Source organism: Lutra lutra, chromosome 4, assembly GCF_902655055.1.
Source record: "Lutra lutra chromosome 4, mLutLut1.2, whole genome shotgun sequence".
Classification (NCBI taxonomy): domain Eukaryota; kingdom Metazoa; phylum Chordata; class Mammalia; order Carnivora; family Mustelidae; genus Lutra; species Lutra lutra.
Genome location: NC_062281.1, coordinates 186,735,061 through 186,751,784, shown reverse-complemented (window position 1 = coordinate 186,751,784; position 16,724 = coordinate 186,735,061). Strand labels below are relative to the sequence as shown.

Genomic DNA, 16,724 nt, shown 5'->3' with positions numbered 1-16,724 from the left:
TAAAGTAAGAGATGGGGAGACTTTTTTTTTAAAGATTTTATTTATTTATTTATATGACAGAGAGATCACAAGTAGGCAGACAGGCAGGTGGTGTGGGGGGTGGGGAGCAGGCTCCCTGCTGAGCAGAGAGCCCGATGCGGGGCTCGATCCCAGGACCCTGAGATCATGACCTGAGCCGAAGGTGGAAGCTTAATCCACTGAGCCACCCAGGCGCCCCGGGAGACGTTTTTTAAAAAAAGCCAAAATCTGGGGCACCTGGGTGGCACAGTCAGTTGAGAATCTGACTCCTGGTTTCGGCTCGTGATCTCAGGGTCATAGGATTGAGCCTGGAGTTGGGCTCTGCACTCAGGATGGAGTCTGTTGGGGACTTTCTCTCCGTCTGCTCTTCCCCTCTCTCTCTCTCTCACTCAAATAAATCTTTAAAAAAAATAGAAATAAAAAGGCAAAAAACTCCTTTATAAGGAAAAACAAACAGTTGGAACAAAATGAGGGGGGAAATAGGCCAAAAAAAAAAAAAAAGCTGTCCATATTCACCTAAAATTTTTTTTTAAGAATACTGGAACATAAGAAAAATTGGTAACTTAGAATTTCATTTAGGATTCACAGACTCCAGCTGTCCAGACTCCAGTAGCCCCAAACTTGCTGATCTAAGAGATGCTGGTTTGTTTGTAGCCAAAATTTCCTACAGATCAGTGGTTCTCAAGCGGGGTCCCACCAGGGGACACCTGGCAATGTCTGAAGACATTTTTGGTTGTCGCTACTCAGGGAGAGGCGTACCGGCGTCTGTGGGCAGAGACCAGGGACACCACTAAACTCCCTCCAGCACCCAGGATGGCCCCACAACAGAGGATTATCTGGCCCCAAATGTCAATAGTACTGAGGCTGAGAAGCTGTCCTCTAGTGACGACAGTGGAGTGACAGGCCCCAGCCACTGGTTGGAGAAAGGGCCGCTGGGAAGAGCCCTGTGGTGTCCTTGGCCATCTTCCGCTCCTCTTCCTCTGTCTCCCGTCATTTGTCTCCAACATGGAAGCTGCTAAGAGCCTGTCGGCCACCAGTGAGGAAAGAGTAGACCCACAACAGGCCACAAACCCCTTTAAAGAATGACAGCCGTGGCTGTAGGATAGATGCGGCCTCGGCTGCCGTGGGCCCAGGCCACTTCCTCTGTGGGCAGGAAGGTTTTGGGGTGAACGGTAAAGCAAGGTGAGCAGGGGAGGGGCCCTGGCCCTCATCACACTTTAAAAAAGAGTTTTTTCCGGAGGAAATTGAAACAACCGGGAATCTGTTTGTAAAACCCTTTCTGCGAAACAGCATTAGCGACCTGTGAAAACATGAGCACGGGAGGTCTGTGAGCGCTCTCGATGGAAGTAACATGGCCCATGGGTGGGAATGGCCACTGACCCAGCCCCGTCTCCGTGCCAGCTTGTACTCTGTGTCTAGTCTGTTTCTGTCTGTTGGTTTTATCTTTTAGATTCTATACACGAGTGAAACTATACTGTTTGTCTTTCTCTAACTTATGTCACGTTGGGGGCCTAATACCCTCTAGCTCCATCCATGCTGTCCCAAACGGAGAGCGCGCGTCCTTTTTTACGGCTGAGTAATATTCCGTTGTGTATCTATACCTCGTCTTCTTTATCCACCCATCTGTGGATGGACGCTTGGGCTGCTTCCATATCTTGGCTGTTGTAAATGATGCTCCAGGACCGGGCAGTAGGGGGATGGGCAAAATAGGCGAAGGGGATTAAGAGGTAGAAACTTCTGGGCATGAAAAGTACGGCATAGAGAATATGTCGATAATATTGTAATAACTTTGTATGATGACAGAGGGCGACTACACTTATCATGGTACACACAGCATGACATACAGAATGGCCAGCTCCTATGTTGTACGCCTGAAAACTCACAGAACATCGCTACATGTGTCAACGACACTTCAATAAATACATACGTCCATACATAAAAGCTTAAGAACTACTTAAAAAACCTGCAGTCTCCTCAAGTTGGGAGGGAAGGTGTTTAAAGAAAAATATCTCCACTGTAAGTTTAGAAAACTCAAAATTCAAAATTTCAAACTTCAAAGATTCACATAGTTCCAATCAGATCGAGGGGTTCGCTTAAGGACGAGTTGAGAGAAGGGATCAGGCCCCGAGGGACTCCAGCCTGACCCCGCACGGCCCCCCACTGCCTCTGAGGTCACCGGCCCAGAGCCACGGCACATGGGGCCCCCTCAAGTCCTTCACTTGCTTTTCCTTTGTCCTTGGCTCTGCTCTGCAAAGCATAGAGCCACAGCCTCCCCAGGAGGAAGGCATGACCCCAGCCCTTCTAGAACCTTCTCATGACACAAAACAGCTGAGCAAGTGGGAGAGGCCCACGTGAGCTCTGAGACCCGTGGAGGAGGCAGCTGTTCTGAGCAGGATTCCACGGAGGGAGGCTGGAGACCCATCAGGCCATGCTTCTGCTCTCTCACCAGGCCCCCTGCCCTGAGAAGGGCATATATTGAGGAAATCATAATTCTTGAGCGTCAAGCCTGAAAGAGTACATGGTGGGGCGAAGGGTGCAGGCCCCATGACCGCCTTCAGGAATGCCATGCTCTGGCCGCTGCGCCATCCTGCCCTGCCCTGAGGACTGGCCCTGCCATCGGGGATCCCAGCGTCAGCCTGGGACCTCTGAGGAGCCAGGAAGGCAGCCCTCTGAACGGGCGAATGTCACCATAACAGTAACACCTTGCAATTCAAAAGAAGCAGAAGCACCAACTCTCCCGGCAAGCCAAGGTGCACGAGGACCCTCTGGTGTGGGCCCGGGGCCCTGCTGGACCCTCCCGCCTGCCCCGAGGACGACTCACACGCCTCCCAGCCACCTTCCCTCTCCTCCCCCAGAGGGAGGCCACACTCACCCTGAGCAGGAGGGTCTGCAAATCTTCAGAGTGAGCCCACTGCTCAAAAACACCATCCAACGTCTCCACGTACCAGGAGCCGCTCTTGGTATCCCTCCAGGAAACAAAGCCTGCAGAAGCAGACAGGCTGAGCTTTACTGGGGAGCCCTACCCCCCCCACCATGTGCGGCCTCTGGGCTTGGGCCCATTCACACGGCCCGCAGGAGCGGCCCACATCTCTGCCTGCGGTCCGGGTCAGGACCTAACCTCACCCTCACTGCCACCTTGGGACTCTGGTCGTGATTCCTGCTTTCCTGGCAAGGAGAACAAGGCTCTGAGAAGTCACATGACTCACCCAAGGGCTGAGAAAGGAAGGAGACTAATGTGTTCACACCTGCTACATCCCAGTCACCATTCTTAGCGAGGCACTACCCACCTCGAGAATCCCCAGGACGCCCATTGAAGTGCAACTGCTATTCCCATTTTAAAGATGAGAAGACCAAGACAGGACCAAGACAAGAGAGAGGCAAGTGAGGCCTACAAATCCAAGAGCAGGTCCCCCCTTAAATTCTGCCTCCTCAGCGCCTTGCCTGCGCTGAGCTGAGGCTCAGAGAGGCCAAGGAACTTTCTTAGGGTCTCTCAGCAAGAGGGAGAGCCAAGACTCACACCCATGTCTTTCCTTCACAGCACAGCTACTTCGAGGGCAAAGCAGGGGACCCACCAGCTGGGAGGAGGTACTCTCCTGATGCACTTACCTGGGAAGGTGGAGTAAGACACAAAGATGTCACTGGGTGTGGGCAAACTAGACACGGCATCCAGCTGGTCAAAGGGGCCTGGGCCTTCCTGGAATGGGACAGCGTCTGACTCGGGGTCAGTGCCTAGGGTCCTGTCTTCGGGGGAAGCAGAGGCCACCTCAAACCCATGATCTTTCCGCTCTGCAGGAACCAAAGACAGACACACCACTCATCACTGACATCCACAGGCCAAAGCTCCTGCTCCTCGCTTCCTGGTGACATCCGGCCTGCCCCAGCCTGAGACCACCGGATCCCCTCTGGAACCAGGGTTCCAGGGCTGAGCAAACCTCAGCAAGAAACAAAAACAGAAGCTTTGCCTTTCTTTTAATTTGGGGAGGGGTAGAGGGAATGGGAGGGAATCTCAAGCAGACTCCTCACTGAGTGTGGAGCCCTATGCAGGGCTCGATCTCATGACCCTAAGATCATGACCTGAGCCAAAATCAAGAGTCAGATCTTAACTGACTGAGCCACCCGGGTGTCCCCCAACCTTTACTTTTTACTATGACAAAAGTTGTACACATTCATTAGGAAAAATGGGGGGGGGATGCAGAAACTTTTTTAAAAAGCTTTAAAAACAAGTTACAAGAGTTACACCCAAGAGAACTGAAAACGGTATTCCAACAAAACCTTGCACAGCAACCGCATTATTCACTCACTTCCCCCGTAAGAATAAACACACAGCGGGCACCTGGGTGGCTCAGTGGGTTAAAGCCTCTGCCTTTGGCTCAGGTCATCTCAGGGTCCTGGGTGCGAGCCCCACATGGGGCTCTCTGCTCAGCAGGGAGCCTGCTTCCCCCTCCCACTCTTGGCCTGCCTTTCTGCCTACTTGTGATCTCTGTCAAATAAATAAATAAAATCTTAAAAAAAAAAAAAAAAGAAAGACACACAGTGGGAGGAGGAGCTAAACCCTCCGCACGGAAAATCCACAACCCGCAGCACACTGCTCCCTTCTGCCTTCTCAGCATGAGCCCTGGAAGTCTGAAGAGGGGCGGCCCCAAAATGAACAGCTCGGCCCTGCAGAGGCCGCTTGGCTCCAGCCAAGTGCATGGGGCCAGATCAGGCTGTATCACACTACCCCCTCCTGACAGGCCACACCAGCGCCACCAACTTCGAGGCGCGTGTCTCTGCCTTGGGGCATGCGCCGAAGGGGCGCGGGACTTGTCAAAGGATTTTAAAACTCTTTGAAATTGTAACAACAGTGAATTTTGCAAAAGCAACCCAAGATTCACCAAAATCCAGGGCAGATGTTCAAATGCCTGTAAACAAGGAGACTCCCGATTGTGTCCCCAGATTGTGGGCGGGTCAGCTTTTCTGTTCTCGGTCTCCCTACCGCCCCCATGTGGCCACCGCGTTGCACACAAGGTCCACGGCCACCTGGGCAGAGAGGGACCGCAGTTCCAAAGGCAGCCTCGCAATCACGCATTCCAGCTCTGAAACCTTGCTGTTTCCACGGAGTTGGGTTTTCTTTTGTTTTTGGGGGGTTTTGTTTTTAGTGAAGGGAATCGATATTATTTAAAATTTTGCTCAAAATTTTGCTATTTCAAAATCAAATAATCAGGATCCACAGAAGATGCAACCATGCTGTGTGGGCTTTGTGCCAGGCTGGGGGGACCCGGCTGAGGGGCAGACAGGCCTGGTCCTGCCCCCAGGAGAGCTGACCAGGGGGCGAGGCCATCTCAGTACAAGGACAAAGTGCTGTGAGGGCAGAACAGAGGCTGCAGACCTCGCGGGCCGGCTAAGGAGTCCGGAGAGTGACCCTGCTGCTGAGAGGGGACAATGAGGACGCAACGAGCCTGGAGACCAGCTACCTGTGACCTTCCCAGCAAGCTGTGTCCCAGCTCAGCCTTGTCCATGGTTCCCTTGCCCACCTCACCTTTCCCTCTCTTCGGACAAGAAGGAAGAACCATTTGCTTCAGAGCAAGAACATCGGCTGACTACCTTTGGGATCGTAATAAAAACGATGAGTGGGAGCGGATTTCTACAACCCCAAGAGCAGCAGCCTTTCCACCTTCCTCTTACCATAACTCTGAGGTAACTGTGCTGGGGATAGGGGGCAGGGGGCTCCTAGGCGACACAGGGTCCTCTGGGGCCAGGGGGACGGGGAGAGTCCAGGTCTGCAGCTACAAGAATGAACCAGGGGGGCGCCTGGGTGGCTCAGTGGGTTAAGCCGCTGCCTTCGGCTCAGGTCATGATCTCGGAGTCCTGGGATCAAGCCCCCGCATCGGGCTCTCTGCTCAGCAGGGAGCCTGCTTCCTCCTCTCTCTCTGCCTGCCTCTCTGCCTGCTTGTGATCTCTCTGTCAAATAAATAAATAAAATCTATAAAAAAAATTAAAAAAAAAAAAAAAAAAAGAATGAACCAGGCACCGTGTTAAGTGCTGTAATATGCAAGATATTTCATAGCGACGCTAGGAGGTTCTGTTCTTATCCCCAGTTGCCAAGGCTTCTAGAGATAAACCAGCCCATGTTTGTGTAGGAAGCAAGGAACCACCAAGACGGAACCTGGCGTTCCCAGTCACTCATGGTCAAGTTACGAGCATGGGTCACGACCGTGACCTGATGCAATTCCAGTCAAATTATAAATTCCAGGGGGCAGAGACCCTGTCTACCCTGTATCCCCAGCACCTAACGCACAGCCGGGTATCACAGCTCACAGTAATTTTTACTCAGTAAACACTTACCAGATGTCATGTGACCAGAGCCTGCTCTCCTAGACAACCCATGCCCCATCACCTGACCCCACCAACGTGGAACAATATGGGACAGATGAAGACATTCAGAAGAATATGCTGCTGGGGCGCCCGGGGGCTCAGAGAGCTAAGCAAGCGTCCATCTCTAGGTTTCGGCTCAGGTTGTGCTCTCAGGGCCCTAGGATAGAGCCCCACGTCCAGCTCCCCATTCAGCAGGGAGTTTGCTTGTCTCCCTCTCCCTCTGCCCCTCCCCACCCCCTGCTCATGTGCTCTCTTTCTAAAAAAAAAATATATATATATATATATATATATATATATATATATTTACATATGTTCATATATATGTGTATATATGTTTATGTGTATATATATATATATACACATAATATCATGAATCTCCAATACCTGGGCCCTTGGGAATTCTAGTAATTTGGCTCTGGCCTCCCTTTCTCTGGGACAGTAGAAAGAGGGTCTAGTTGAGGCAGGTTGAAGGAATGATAAGGAAAATGAAAGAGGTTTTTTTTCTCTCCCCTGCTTTGTCATTGCCAAGTCTCTGGAATTGAAGCTGCCAGCGCTGAAGGAGCCCCAGAGGCTCTAACCTCCACAGGCCAGACAAAGCTGAGGCCTACTCGAGACAAAGGCAGGTGCAGCCGTTCGGGCAAAGGGGCCATGTCTGGGACCCTCTGACCGCCCGGATAGACCCCTTGGGCATCAGGAGGGGCTGGAGAGGAGGCGGAGGCGGCTCCTCCCACTGGAGTCATCGGCGGGGAGACTGAGGACCTGCTTACCCCCACCGCAGGCCTGGATGAAGAAGAGCTTGGGCTTCCCTCCCAAGCTGGGGCAGCCGGCTCCATTGAAGATGTTCACAATTCTCTCGATGGCCACAGGACATCCGTCCGTGCCATAAACAGCCCCTGGGAACTGGCGGTGGCTGGCCTAGGAGACCAAGAATCCTGGTTACAAAACCAAAAAGCCGGGGTAAGAATCCAACACACCTCCAGTGGCTTTGTGGGGCCAAGCGTTTAGAAGGTCCCAGCCAGGGGCACAAGCCTAACTCAGACAGAGGTTGGTTCTGGATGGGTCCAGCCAGTCTACATTCTGGAGGTCTCAGACTCACGTGCCTAAAACCGCCAAACTGGAGAGTGCAGCCCGCTTCTTCTAGATCGGTGGTTCTCAAACTGTGGTCCCTGGACCAGCGGCATCAGCATCACCCGGGAACCCATAAGGCTTCCTGAGTCCTGGGCTCCCCTGGACCAAACTCAAAACGTTGGTGGTGGGGACCAGCAACATGGTCTTTCAGGAGCCTCTGATGCAGCTAAGCATTGAGAACCACTGTTCTGTTCTTCTCAGACTTTCTGCATGTGGGGCCCTGTCAAAGTACAGGCTCTCCATGAAGAGATCTGGGGCAAGGCCTGAGAGTCTGATTTCTCGTGAGTTCCTGGTGAAGACCGCGCTGTTGGTCTGGGGGTCACACCACAAATGAAAAGGGGGCAGTCCCTGCCCAGCTACAGGCTGGAGTTTCGCTCTGTGAGGATGTGGCCTAGTAAGGCCAGACCACCGTGGTTTTCCAAGAGAGGCTGGAAAACCCTGATTTCTATGACAAAGTTCCCAATTTTGAAAACACTATGCAACCCCCTGCAGGACTACAGGCCTCCTTTCTGATCTGTCCAACCCTCACATGGAAAGATGAGTGAGGGACCTGAGGCCCAGGCACGGAGAGGGGCTGGGCCACAATGACCCAGCACATTAATGGCCAAGCCCAGAGTGGATCCCAGTGTCCTGACACCCAGCAAAGGACCTGGGACCACGGCGAGCAGGACAGAGGGAGGAGCTGGGAGCTCCTGTGTGCTATACCCGGCTCTGAACGAAATCCAGGGTGGGAGCTCTGGTGAGCTGAACCTCCTTCCCTCTCTCTCCCTGATGGCTTCTCCCAGGAACACGGCGCCCTCCCAAAGGAGATTCCAACTCCTCAGAGGGCCAGATGGCTCCCAGGAAGCCAACAGGGGAAAGACAGGGCCCCATGGCTCTTCCCACAAAGCCAGGACCCAGGAAAGACCGGGGCTCTGTCATGGCCTCTCAGCTCAGCCTCCCTCTCAGCTTGGGGGCCGCTGCCCAAGGAGCCAGCTCCTCTACCTGACAGCCGTGGGAGAGGATGACCACCACACAGCAGTCCAGGGCGCTGTGGTCCCGCCGCGCCAGCTCCACCAAAGCCTGGACCATTTGCTACGAGAGAAGGTGGCAGATAAGGCAGAGCACGGACGGATCGGGTCCCCACACCAGGTCCACCTGGGCAGAGCACTTCCCCTGCTCCCGCGGCCAACACTGCCGTAAGGACCGCCCTGACAGTCACAAGAGCCACCGTTCCTGGCGACAAGGTGCTGGGCTCGGGCATGGCTCATTCACTCCTCACAGTGACCCGAGGAGGGGATCCCCTTCCTGCTATCTGGATGAGGAAGCTAAAGTCCAGGAGACAGAGGGGAGGACCCGTCTTCAACCAGGTTGCCCGGAGGCTGTGACCCGACCTGGGACCCCCCGGAGCCACACTGCCTCTGCTGGTGCTCCAGTCTTCAGGGCTCATCTCGCTGGGCTTCGTCGGGTAGGTCGTGGGACCCTGCCCCACCCCGCCCCCACCACTCCCCATGGACCGCGACCCTACCTTGGCCGTCAGGTCGCACTTCACCTCCACCATGAAATGCAGCAAGTGGAAGCGTTGACGCAGCTTCTCACAGTCGATGTTGGAGCCGGTGCGGGCCGTGAGCCTCGAATCGAGGCAGAAGTTCACGTTGTTGATGATCAGGCAGTGGCCACAGGGGTCTGCGTTCAGGGCGTAGGCCTGCCCAAGCACAGGGACTAGTGTCAGCAGGGCGCTCGCTGACCCCCCTCAGGAGAGAAGGCGAGCCCCTGGCTTTCATGCGTGCAGCTGGCAGTCTGGAGAGAGGGGAGAGAAGAGGGGTCTGCCTGCCCTCTGACAGGGCAGCGGCATCTACACCGGGCATTCTGGGGCAAAAGCACACAGACTGCAACCCAGACGGGCGTGAGCGTGTGCAGGAGGGCACATAGAGAGCGAACCTGGGAGAGAAGACCAGTTCCCACAACGGCCCTCAGCTTAGAAATCCAACACCCAGAGGCATTCACCCTAAAAGGACCGGATAGATTGTCCATCCAGGGGAGCCCCCGAGAACTGTGTGGGTAGCCCCTGCAGCAGACAGACCCGTGGCCCGGCCTACCCTCAGGATGGACACCACTTCCCAGCCAGGCTCCCCGGGTCCTCAGGAATCCTCCCTCACAGCAGCCCGTCCTTTTTGTCACAGTTTAACACTATTTAGACAGAGGTTATTTCTTTGTGTACGTGGCCTCTGCTAGGCTGTCAGTCTAGCACGAGGACTAGAAACACAAGGGGTCCACTCCCAAGATCACGGCATGGAGCCCAGGACCGGCATGCAGGACTCACACAACAAGTGTTATGAGTGAGAGTGACTCGGTCCCACAGCCGATTATGACAGCCGCCTCACGTGAGGTCTGAGCCCCCAACTTCACAGTCAAGGGAAGAGCAGGGAGGCTTGGACAGTCGGCTCTGGGAAGAGCTGTGCCAGTGTCAGGGAGCTGTAGAGGGCCTGGGACCCTCCCGCCAGCTGGGCTCGGTTCCCTGGGCTCTCGGGACAGCTGCAGAGGGAAAGACCTGGGATGTGTAGAGCAGAAGAGCCCAAAGCCAAGGCAGCTGGCCCCAGGTCACAAGAAGACTCACCAAATCAGCATTTTGCTTGGAAATCTCCTGAGCGCCTGGAGAGAGAGAGAGAAGACATGAATGGCTGGCCCAACAGGGGCGGAGCAAGGGTCTTTGAGTATAAAAGAGCAAGAATTTGGGGAACATCAGGCAGTGCTAGTGGGAGACCAGGAGCATGGCCACCCTGCAGAACGGCTCAGAAGTCTCCAGTGAGGTTGAACACACACCTACCCTCTGACCAGCAATTCCATTCCCAGGTACAGACACAAGAGAAATGAGTGCGTGAGCAGAAAACAAATGGGCTGTGGATGATCGCCGAAGCCTCATTCCTTTTTTTCCTTAAAGATTCTATTTATTTATTGGAGAGAAAGAGGGCACGCGTGCACAGCGGGAAGGAGGAACAGCGGGAGAGGGAAAGGGAGGAGCAGACTCCCTGCCGAGTGCAGAGCCCAACACAGGGCTCGATCCCAGAACCCCAAGATCATTACCGAAGCTGAAGTAAGATGCTTAACCGACGGAGCTACCCAGGCAACCCCACTGAAGCATTACTCTTTTTTTTTTTTTTAAGATTTTATTTATTTGACAGAGAGAGAGAGAGATCACAAGTAAGCAGAGAGGCAAGCAGAGGGAGAGGGAGACGCAGGCTCCCCACTGAGCAGAGAGCCCAATGCAAGATTCGATCCCAGGACTCTGGGATCATGACCTGAGCCGAAAGCAGATGTTTGATGTTTAACTAACTGAGCCACCCAGGCGCCCCTAAAGCCTGATAGTCTTAATGCCCAGAACTAGAAATAATCCAAATGTTCCTCAACAAGTTGATGGATAGACAATTTAGGAAAAAAGCCATACACGGGAATGCTCCACAGCCTGAAAAGGAACAAGGTACAGACACATACGACGCTGTGTTGTTATGCCAAGGAAAGGAGTCAGAAGAGTATACATGACGTGATTCCATTCACATGAAATTCTAAAACAGAAAGGCATAAGGGAAGCTCTAGGAGAGTGGACACTTCCTTCTGTAGAACCCATGGAGCCCAGCACCCAGAAAGTCCTCAACAAGTATTTGCAGAATGAATATATGAGTAAAGGTGATCATTTTTCCTTCAGTGTCAAATGAGTTTTCATTTTGATTAGCAAGAAGAGCACTGACCACCAGCCTGTAAGGTAGTAGAATTTTTCTTCTTAAACAAAGAGAACTTGGTGGCTATCTCTGAGTTGCCATGCAAGGTGAGCGGTACTGGAGCCTATTCTCGTGATCCCACAGTTGTGCCATTCATTGCTCACAGAGGGCTGGGACTCCTCACTGGGAACTATTCTCTCAAGAGTTTTAAAGCCATGCCAGAAAAGCATTCACGTCCCATTTTTTTTAACTGGAAGTGGTTTTACCTGCCTGAAGAATCCTATAGTTCACAGCCTTAAATCTGGATCTATCACTCATTTCCAAATTACTGTGGCACCCCGACAATATAACTAGTAAGTATCCACAACTGAAGAATTCTCTCATTCCCCAAATTAGTAGTATCGATCCATAAAGCAAGAGAGGGACATCATCAAAATGGCACAAATAAGGGTGTTCTACTATCTTCCCCGACAATGAACACCAATTTGACTACCATCCACAAGTGAGACTGCCTTTGTGTAAGTCCGGGAATCAAGCAGAGATGTTCCAAAACACCGCTGGTACAAAATAATCCAAGATTGGGTGCACTGAAGAAGCCAGTCAGCAAGGACTCCTTCAAATGACTCCTCCTTCAAGTGCAAAGCCAACACATGACTTCAAGAAACATGAGAAATCAAGGAAATAGGACACCACCAAAGGAGCACAATAATTTTCCAGAAACTGACCCCTGAGAATAGAAACCTGCAATGTGCCTGACAAAGAATTCAAAATCACAGTCTCAAGGAAGCTCACTAAGCTACAAGAGTACACACAAAGACAATTCAACATCATCAGGAAAATAACACATGAACAAAAGAGATAGAAATCATAAAAAAGAACCAAACAGAAATTCTAGAGCTGAAGGATGCCATAAATCAAATTAAAAATGCAACAGAGCATCAATATCAGACTCGATCCTGCAGAAGAAAGAATCTGCGAAGTAGAAGACAAGTCTTTTGAAATTATCGGCAGAGAACAAAGAGAAAAGAACAGAGAAGATGAAGAAAGCCTACATGAACTATGGGTTATCTTGAAAAGAAACGTCTATGCAGTATTGGGGTCCCAGAAGAAGGAAGAGAGGGAGAAAGGGGCAATAAGCTTATTTAGAAAAATAATGGCTGAGAACTTCCCACACCTGGGGAGAGATCTGGATATCCAAGGTCACTAACCTCATAGGTCCAACTACCCACCAACCACTCTCTTGGTACTCACATACATCACTGAATCGTCCAGAGCCACTGTCCACTGGCCTGGGCATCTCTGGTCTGAGAACCTCTGGCCTGAGCTTGGCTGACCAGAGCTGCTCAGGCCCCAGCACCACTGGAGCGAGTTTTCCGGGAGTCGCCTTTGATGGGCCTTGCTTCCCTCTGAGATCCTCTGGTGTGAGGCCCATTGCTCCAACCACCACAGGCATGGGGTTCCGGGGTCTGACGACCTCTGGATTCTGCTTTTCTGCTTGTCGACGCGCTCTCAGGACTGAAGCCAGTTTGTTCTGGTCTGTGTCCTCTAAGCAGGAGATGAACAAAGGAAGGGCCTGACTCCCTCGGGTCTCTAGATCTATGACGAGCTGCCTGGCCTGATCGCTCCGAGACCCTGAGCCTGCATGCTGTTTGGAAAGAAAGACATGGCACTATTATCCACACAATGTCCTGTGACTCTCACTTTGTCCCCCCCATTTCCCATCTAGCATAAGTCTAAACAATCGGGCACGTGTACAAAACTTGTGCGTGCAATTACACTGAGTGTGTGCCACCTGCCAGCCTTTGCTCATCTATTCATTCAGTATTTTGGAGGCATCTCTGATGAGCCCAACACTGTGCTAAGTGCTGAAAATACAGCAGTGGACAGTATCAGTCCTCAAGAAGCAGACATCTAGCGGGGGTTGCAAACACATGAATCAACGGTGACACGCCAAAGAGAGAAGTGTCAGGTGGGAAAGCACGTGAGCCTAGTAGGGTCCAGGGGAATCCAACTCAGACTTGGGAAGCCAGGGAGGCCTCCACCATGGGATGTAAAGCTTTGCTGAGACCCCAGAGAACATTAGGAAGTGAAGAGTGAATTCAGAGAAATAAGAAATGTAAGCTGGAATGGGAGACAGTGGTGCGGGGTGAGGCCTTTGTGTGCGCACGCCAAGAAAGCTGTGAGGAGCCACTGGTGGCTCAGTGGGTTGAGCCTCTGCCTTCGGCTCAGGTCATGATCTCAGGGTCCTGGGATCGAGCCCCGCATCTGCTCAAGCTTATCAGACCCAGCTCTGGCCAAGTTCCTCAGGATCCACAGGAATGAGACCCACCCTGGGCTCCAATGTCCTACAGCAGCACTGTCCAAGGGAACTTTCTATGATGATGGAAATATTCTTCACCTGTGCTGACCAAGATGGCCGGCATTAACCAACATGGCTCTTAAGCACTGGGGTCCAATAACTGAGGAACAGAATTTTCTATTCTATTTAGTATTAATTACTTCAGACTTACACTTAAATAGCCACATGTGGCTAACGGCTACTATACTGAACAGCACAGACCGATAATGTCACTGAAAAAATAATCCTCACTAACAAAACAGATAGCTATGGGCCTTTCTCTCAACATTTACAGAACACTCACAGTAAGACAGATGCTGTGTTAAATGCATCATTTCATCGTCCCCCTCAACAACCTTAAGGGGTAAAATTACAATTATCCCCACTTTAAGGATGAGGGAAACTGAGTCCCAGAAAGGCACTGCAACTTGCTAATATGTGACAAAGCCAGGATGAGGACCTAGATCCATGTGGCTCAGCCAAACCAGGTGTGGCAAAATGGTGGCCTTGTCGTTCATGTGATGTTCTTTTAAAAATCTGAATTTAGGGCGCCTGGGTGGCTCAGTGGGTTAAGCCTCTGCCTTCGGCTCAGGTCATGATCTCAGGGTCCTGGGATCGAGGCCCGCATCAGGCTCTCTGCTCAGCTGGGAGCCTGCTTCCCCCCTCTCTCTCTGTCTGCCTCTCTGCCTACTTGTGATTTCTCTCTCTGTCAAATAAATAAAATCTTTTTAAAATAAATAAAATAAAAATCTAAATTTGTCGCTAACATTTAAAATCAGGGAATTTAATATCAAAATCAGGATTTTCAGCTTCTCTTTAAAAACCTGGCCACACAGGGCCAGCATTCTGGAATGACCACACTGAGCTGGAGCTGGGGGGCTGCCCACCGCAATGCCCACCCATTGGGCCTCTGTGGGCATTTGAATTTGTATCTGAAGGCACAGAGATGGTCTTCAACCATTTCCACTCTTTAATACAGGCCACAGAGCAGATGCCCATAAGACTTCTTTTAATTATTATTCACTGATAATTTTGCATATGACCCTTATCCTATTAAAGACTTCCTCACTAGGTCAGGTCAAGGTCCTGGATGATGATGGAGGAAACCAACACCCGGTCTGCAAGCAGCCCCCAGGCCAGGGGCCTCCGGAAAGCCACTCACACCTCCTGGTAGGAAATACCTCCTGGACTCCCCCTGCTTTTAAAGAGAACCTCGCATATTTATTTTCTCCATTCCCTGCATCAGGCCCCTCACCTCCAAAACCCCTTAGGAAACAAACTTAGCACAGGAGAGCCTGGCCAAAGTGGGCAGGGCACAGACAGCTAGGCCCTGGCTCTGCACCTGACCTTAGAGTTCCACATCCATTAGCTCATTTGGTTCGCACGCTACTACCGTTGTAACCCAGTTCAGAGTCCAGGAAACTAACGTTCAAAGACGATCAGTGACTTAGCCAGGGACCCAGGCAGTGTGACTCCACCCCTCCAGCTGGGTGCCCTGAACCTCCACGAAAAGGAACAACACAGGCCTCCTTCCGGGGCAGAAACACAGTGCTGCTGCAGCCGACAGGACCTGCTGGCGGGGCGGGGCGGGGAATCACTCTCTCCAACCCTGGAAAAGGCGTTTGGGATGGCACGGTTCCGCTGGACGAACCAGTGGGCTCAACGCCGCGAGGTAAAAGGGGGTTCCCACAGGATGATTCCCCAAAGGGGAATGGGTCCTGGGGGCACAAATCGGAAGGAAAGAGTGGGAGCTTGGCCTTAAAGTCATCCTGAGGTTTCAGCAACCCTCTCCGCGCGGCCCCCCTGACCCCAGCTGGGACGTGAAGTCTGCGCGCGGAGCGGGAAACTGGGCGCACCTGAATGTCCTCGATCATGGCGGGCGTGAAGAGCTGGTGGGTCAGAAGAACGTCCCAGAGCGGGGCCACCTGCAGCTCGTTGACCAGCTGCACCCGGCACCGCCGCAGGACCTGCCGGTCCGCCTCGTCCATGGCAGCCAGACGGCGGGAACCCGGGCGACCTCGGTCCGCTTCCGGGCCTCCGCCGCCGCGCCCCGCCCGCAGCCCAGGACCCGCCTTCGGACCGGCCCCCGCGTTGAGCCCCGCCCCCTCATTCCCTCGGCCCCGTGGGTCCCGCCCCCAGGCCCCGCCACCGCACCACCTCCGCCCCAGCGGCCCAGCCTCCGCGCCCCGCCCCCAGGACACACCCCCGTGCCGCCGCCCCGCCCCGAAGGCGTACCCTGCGTCTCTGCCCCGCCCCCAGAGCGCACCCCTAGTCCGCGCCGCCCACCCCCAGCCAGAAGGCACCACCACTCCGCTTTTACAAAAACTCGGGAGGCAATCACACTGCTGGTAAGCGGGACACCCATACCTGGAGCCATGGTCTGTCCCGCCCCATTCAAGCCCCTCGCGGGTACGGTGTCCTCTAGCCCCCTCCCCACCTGTGATAAAACTAATTCTCCTGCCCCAGTCCCGTGCCCAGATGTCGTCGTTTACTGTTCCAAACTCGCCTGTCTCATCCAACCAAGGTCTTAAATTCCCCCTCTGCCCTCCGTCCCACCCTAGTACCGCCTACAAAGAAAAAAAAAATTAAAAAACACCCAAAACTGGCAGAAATCTACTCTCCGAACTCCCAGTTTGTACAGCTCACTTCCACATTTCAAAAATAATTGCTCCTGTTTGGGGCGCCTGGGTGGCTCAGTGGGTCAAGCCTCTGCCTTAGGCTCAGGTCATGATCTCAGGGTCCTGGGATGGAGCCTTGCATCGGGCTCTCTGCTCAACAGGGAGCCCGCTTCCCCCACTCTCTTTGCCTGCCTCTCTACTTGTGATCTCTGTCTGTCAAACAAACAAATAAATAAATAAATAAATGCTCCTGTTTATTGAGCATTTGCTAAGTCTCAGCCACTGTGCTAGTCACTTGACGTTGCGTTATCTCACTTGACTACAATCCTACCAAAGGAATATACCAAAAAGTGTTCCTTTCACCCATCTTATAGACCAGACTCAGGGAAGTGGTCTCCGTTCAAGGTCCCAGAGGTAGTAAGAGGCATAAGGCAGTCAAAATTCAGACCTGAACCCGACTCAAGTCCGGACACCTTAGAATCCATTCTCTGAGTCTCAAAACCTCAGCCCCATTCATTCGTTTATTCCACAAATATTTGTTAAGATTTGTTAAGATGCTGTCTATGCAGGCAC

The 16,724-nt window shown here is 52.6% G+C and overlaps 1 protein-coding gene across 3 annotated transcripts; it reads right to left on the bottom strand.

Annotated features, from left to right (window-relative positions):
* Positions 1 to 225: 225 nt before the first annotated feature.
* Positions 226 to 15,631, bottom strand: CASP9 (caspase 9). Of its 3 annotated transcripts, none has more exons than XM_047727781.1 (9): positions 15,390 to 15,631; positions 12,443 to 12,840; positions 10,097 to 10,127; positions 9,008 to 9,184; positions 8,485 to 8,574; positions 7,140 to 7,287; positions 3,625 to 3,804; positions 2,891 to 3,000; positions 226 to 1,318 (listed from the first exon to the last, which is right to left on the bottom strand). In XM_047727781.1, the coding sequence occupies exons 1-9, from the start codon at positions 15,519 to 15,521 to the stop codon at positions 1,229 to 1,231; spliced, it is 1,356 nt and encodes a 451-aa protein (XP_047583737.1). In that variant the 5' UTR covers positions 15,522 to 15,631; the 3' UTR covers positions 226 to 1,228. The 3 variants fall into 3 exon arrangements, with proteins under 3 accessions (XP_047583737.1, XP_047583736.1, XP_047583739.1); XM_047727780.1 differs by having other exon boundaries at positions 10,097 to 10,131; positions 12,447 to 12,840; XM_047727783.1 differs by having other exon boundaries at positions 10,097 to 10,131; positions 12,591 to 12,840.
* Positions 15,632 to 16,724: the final 1,093 nt, after the last annotated feature.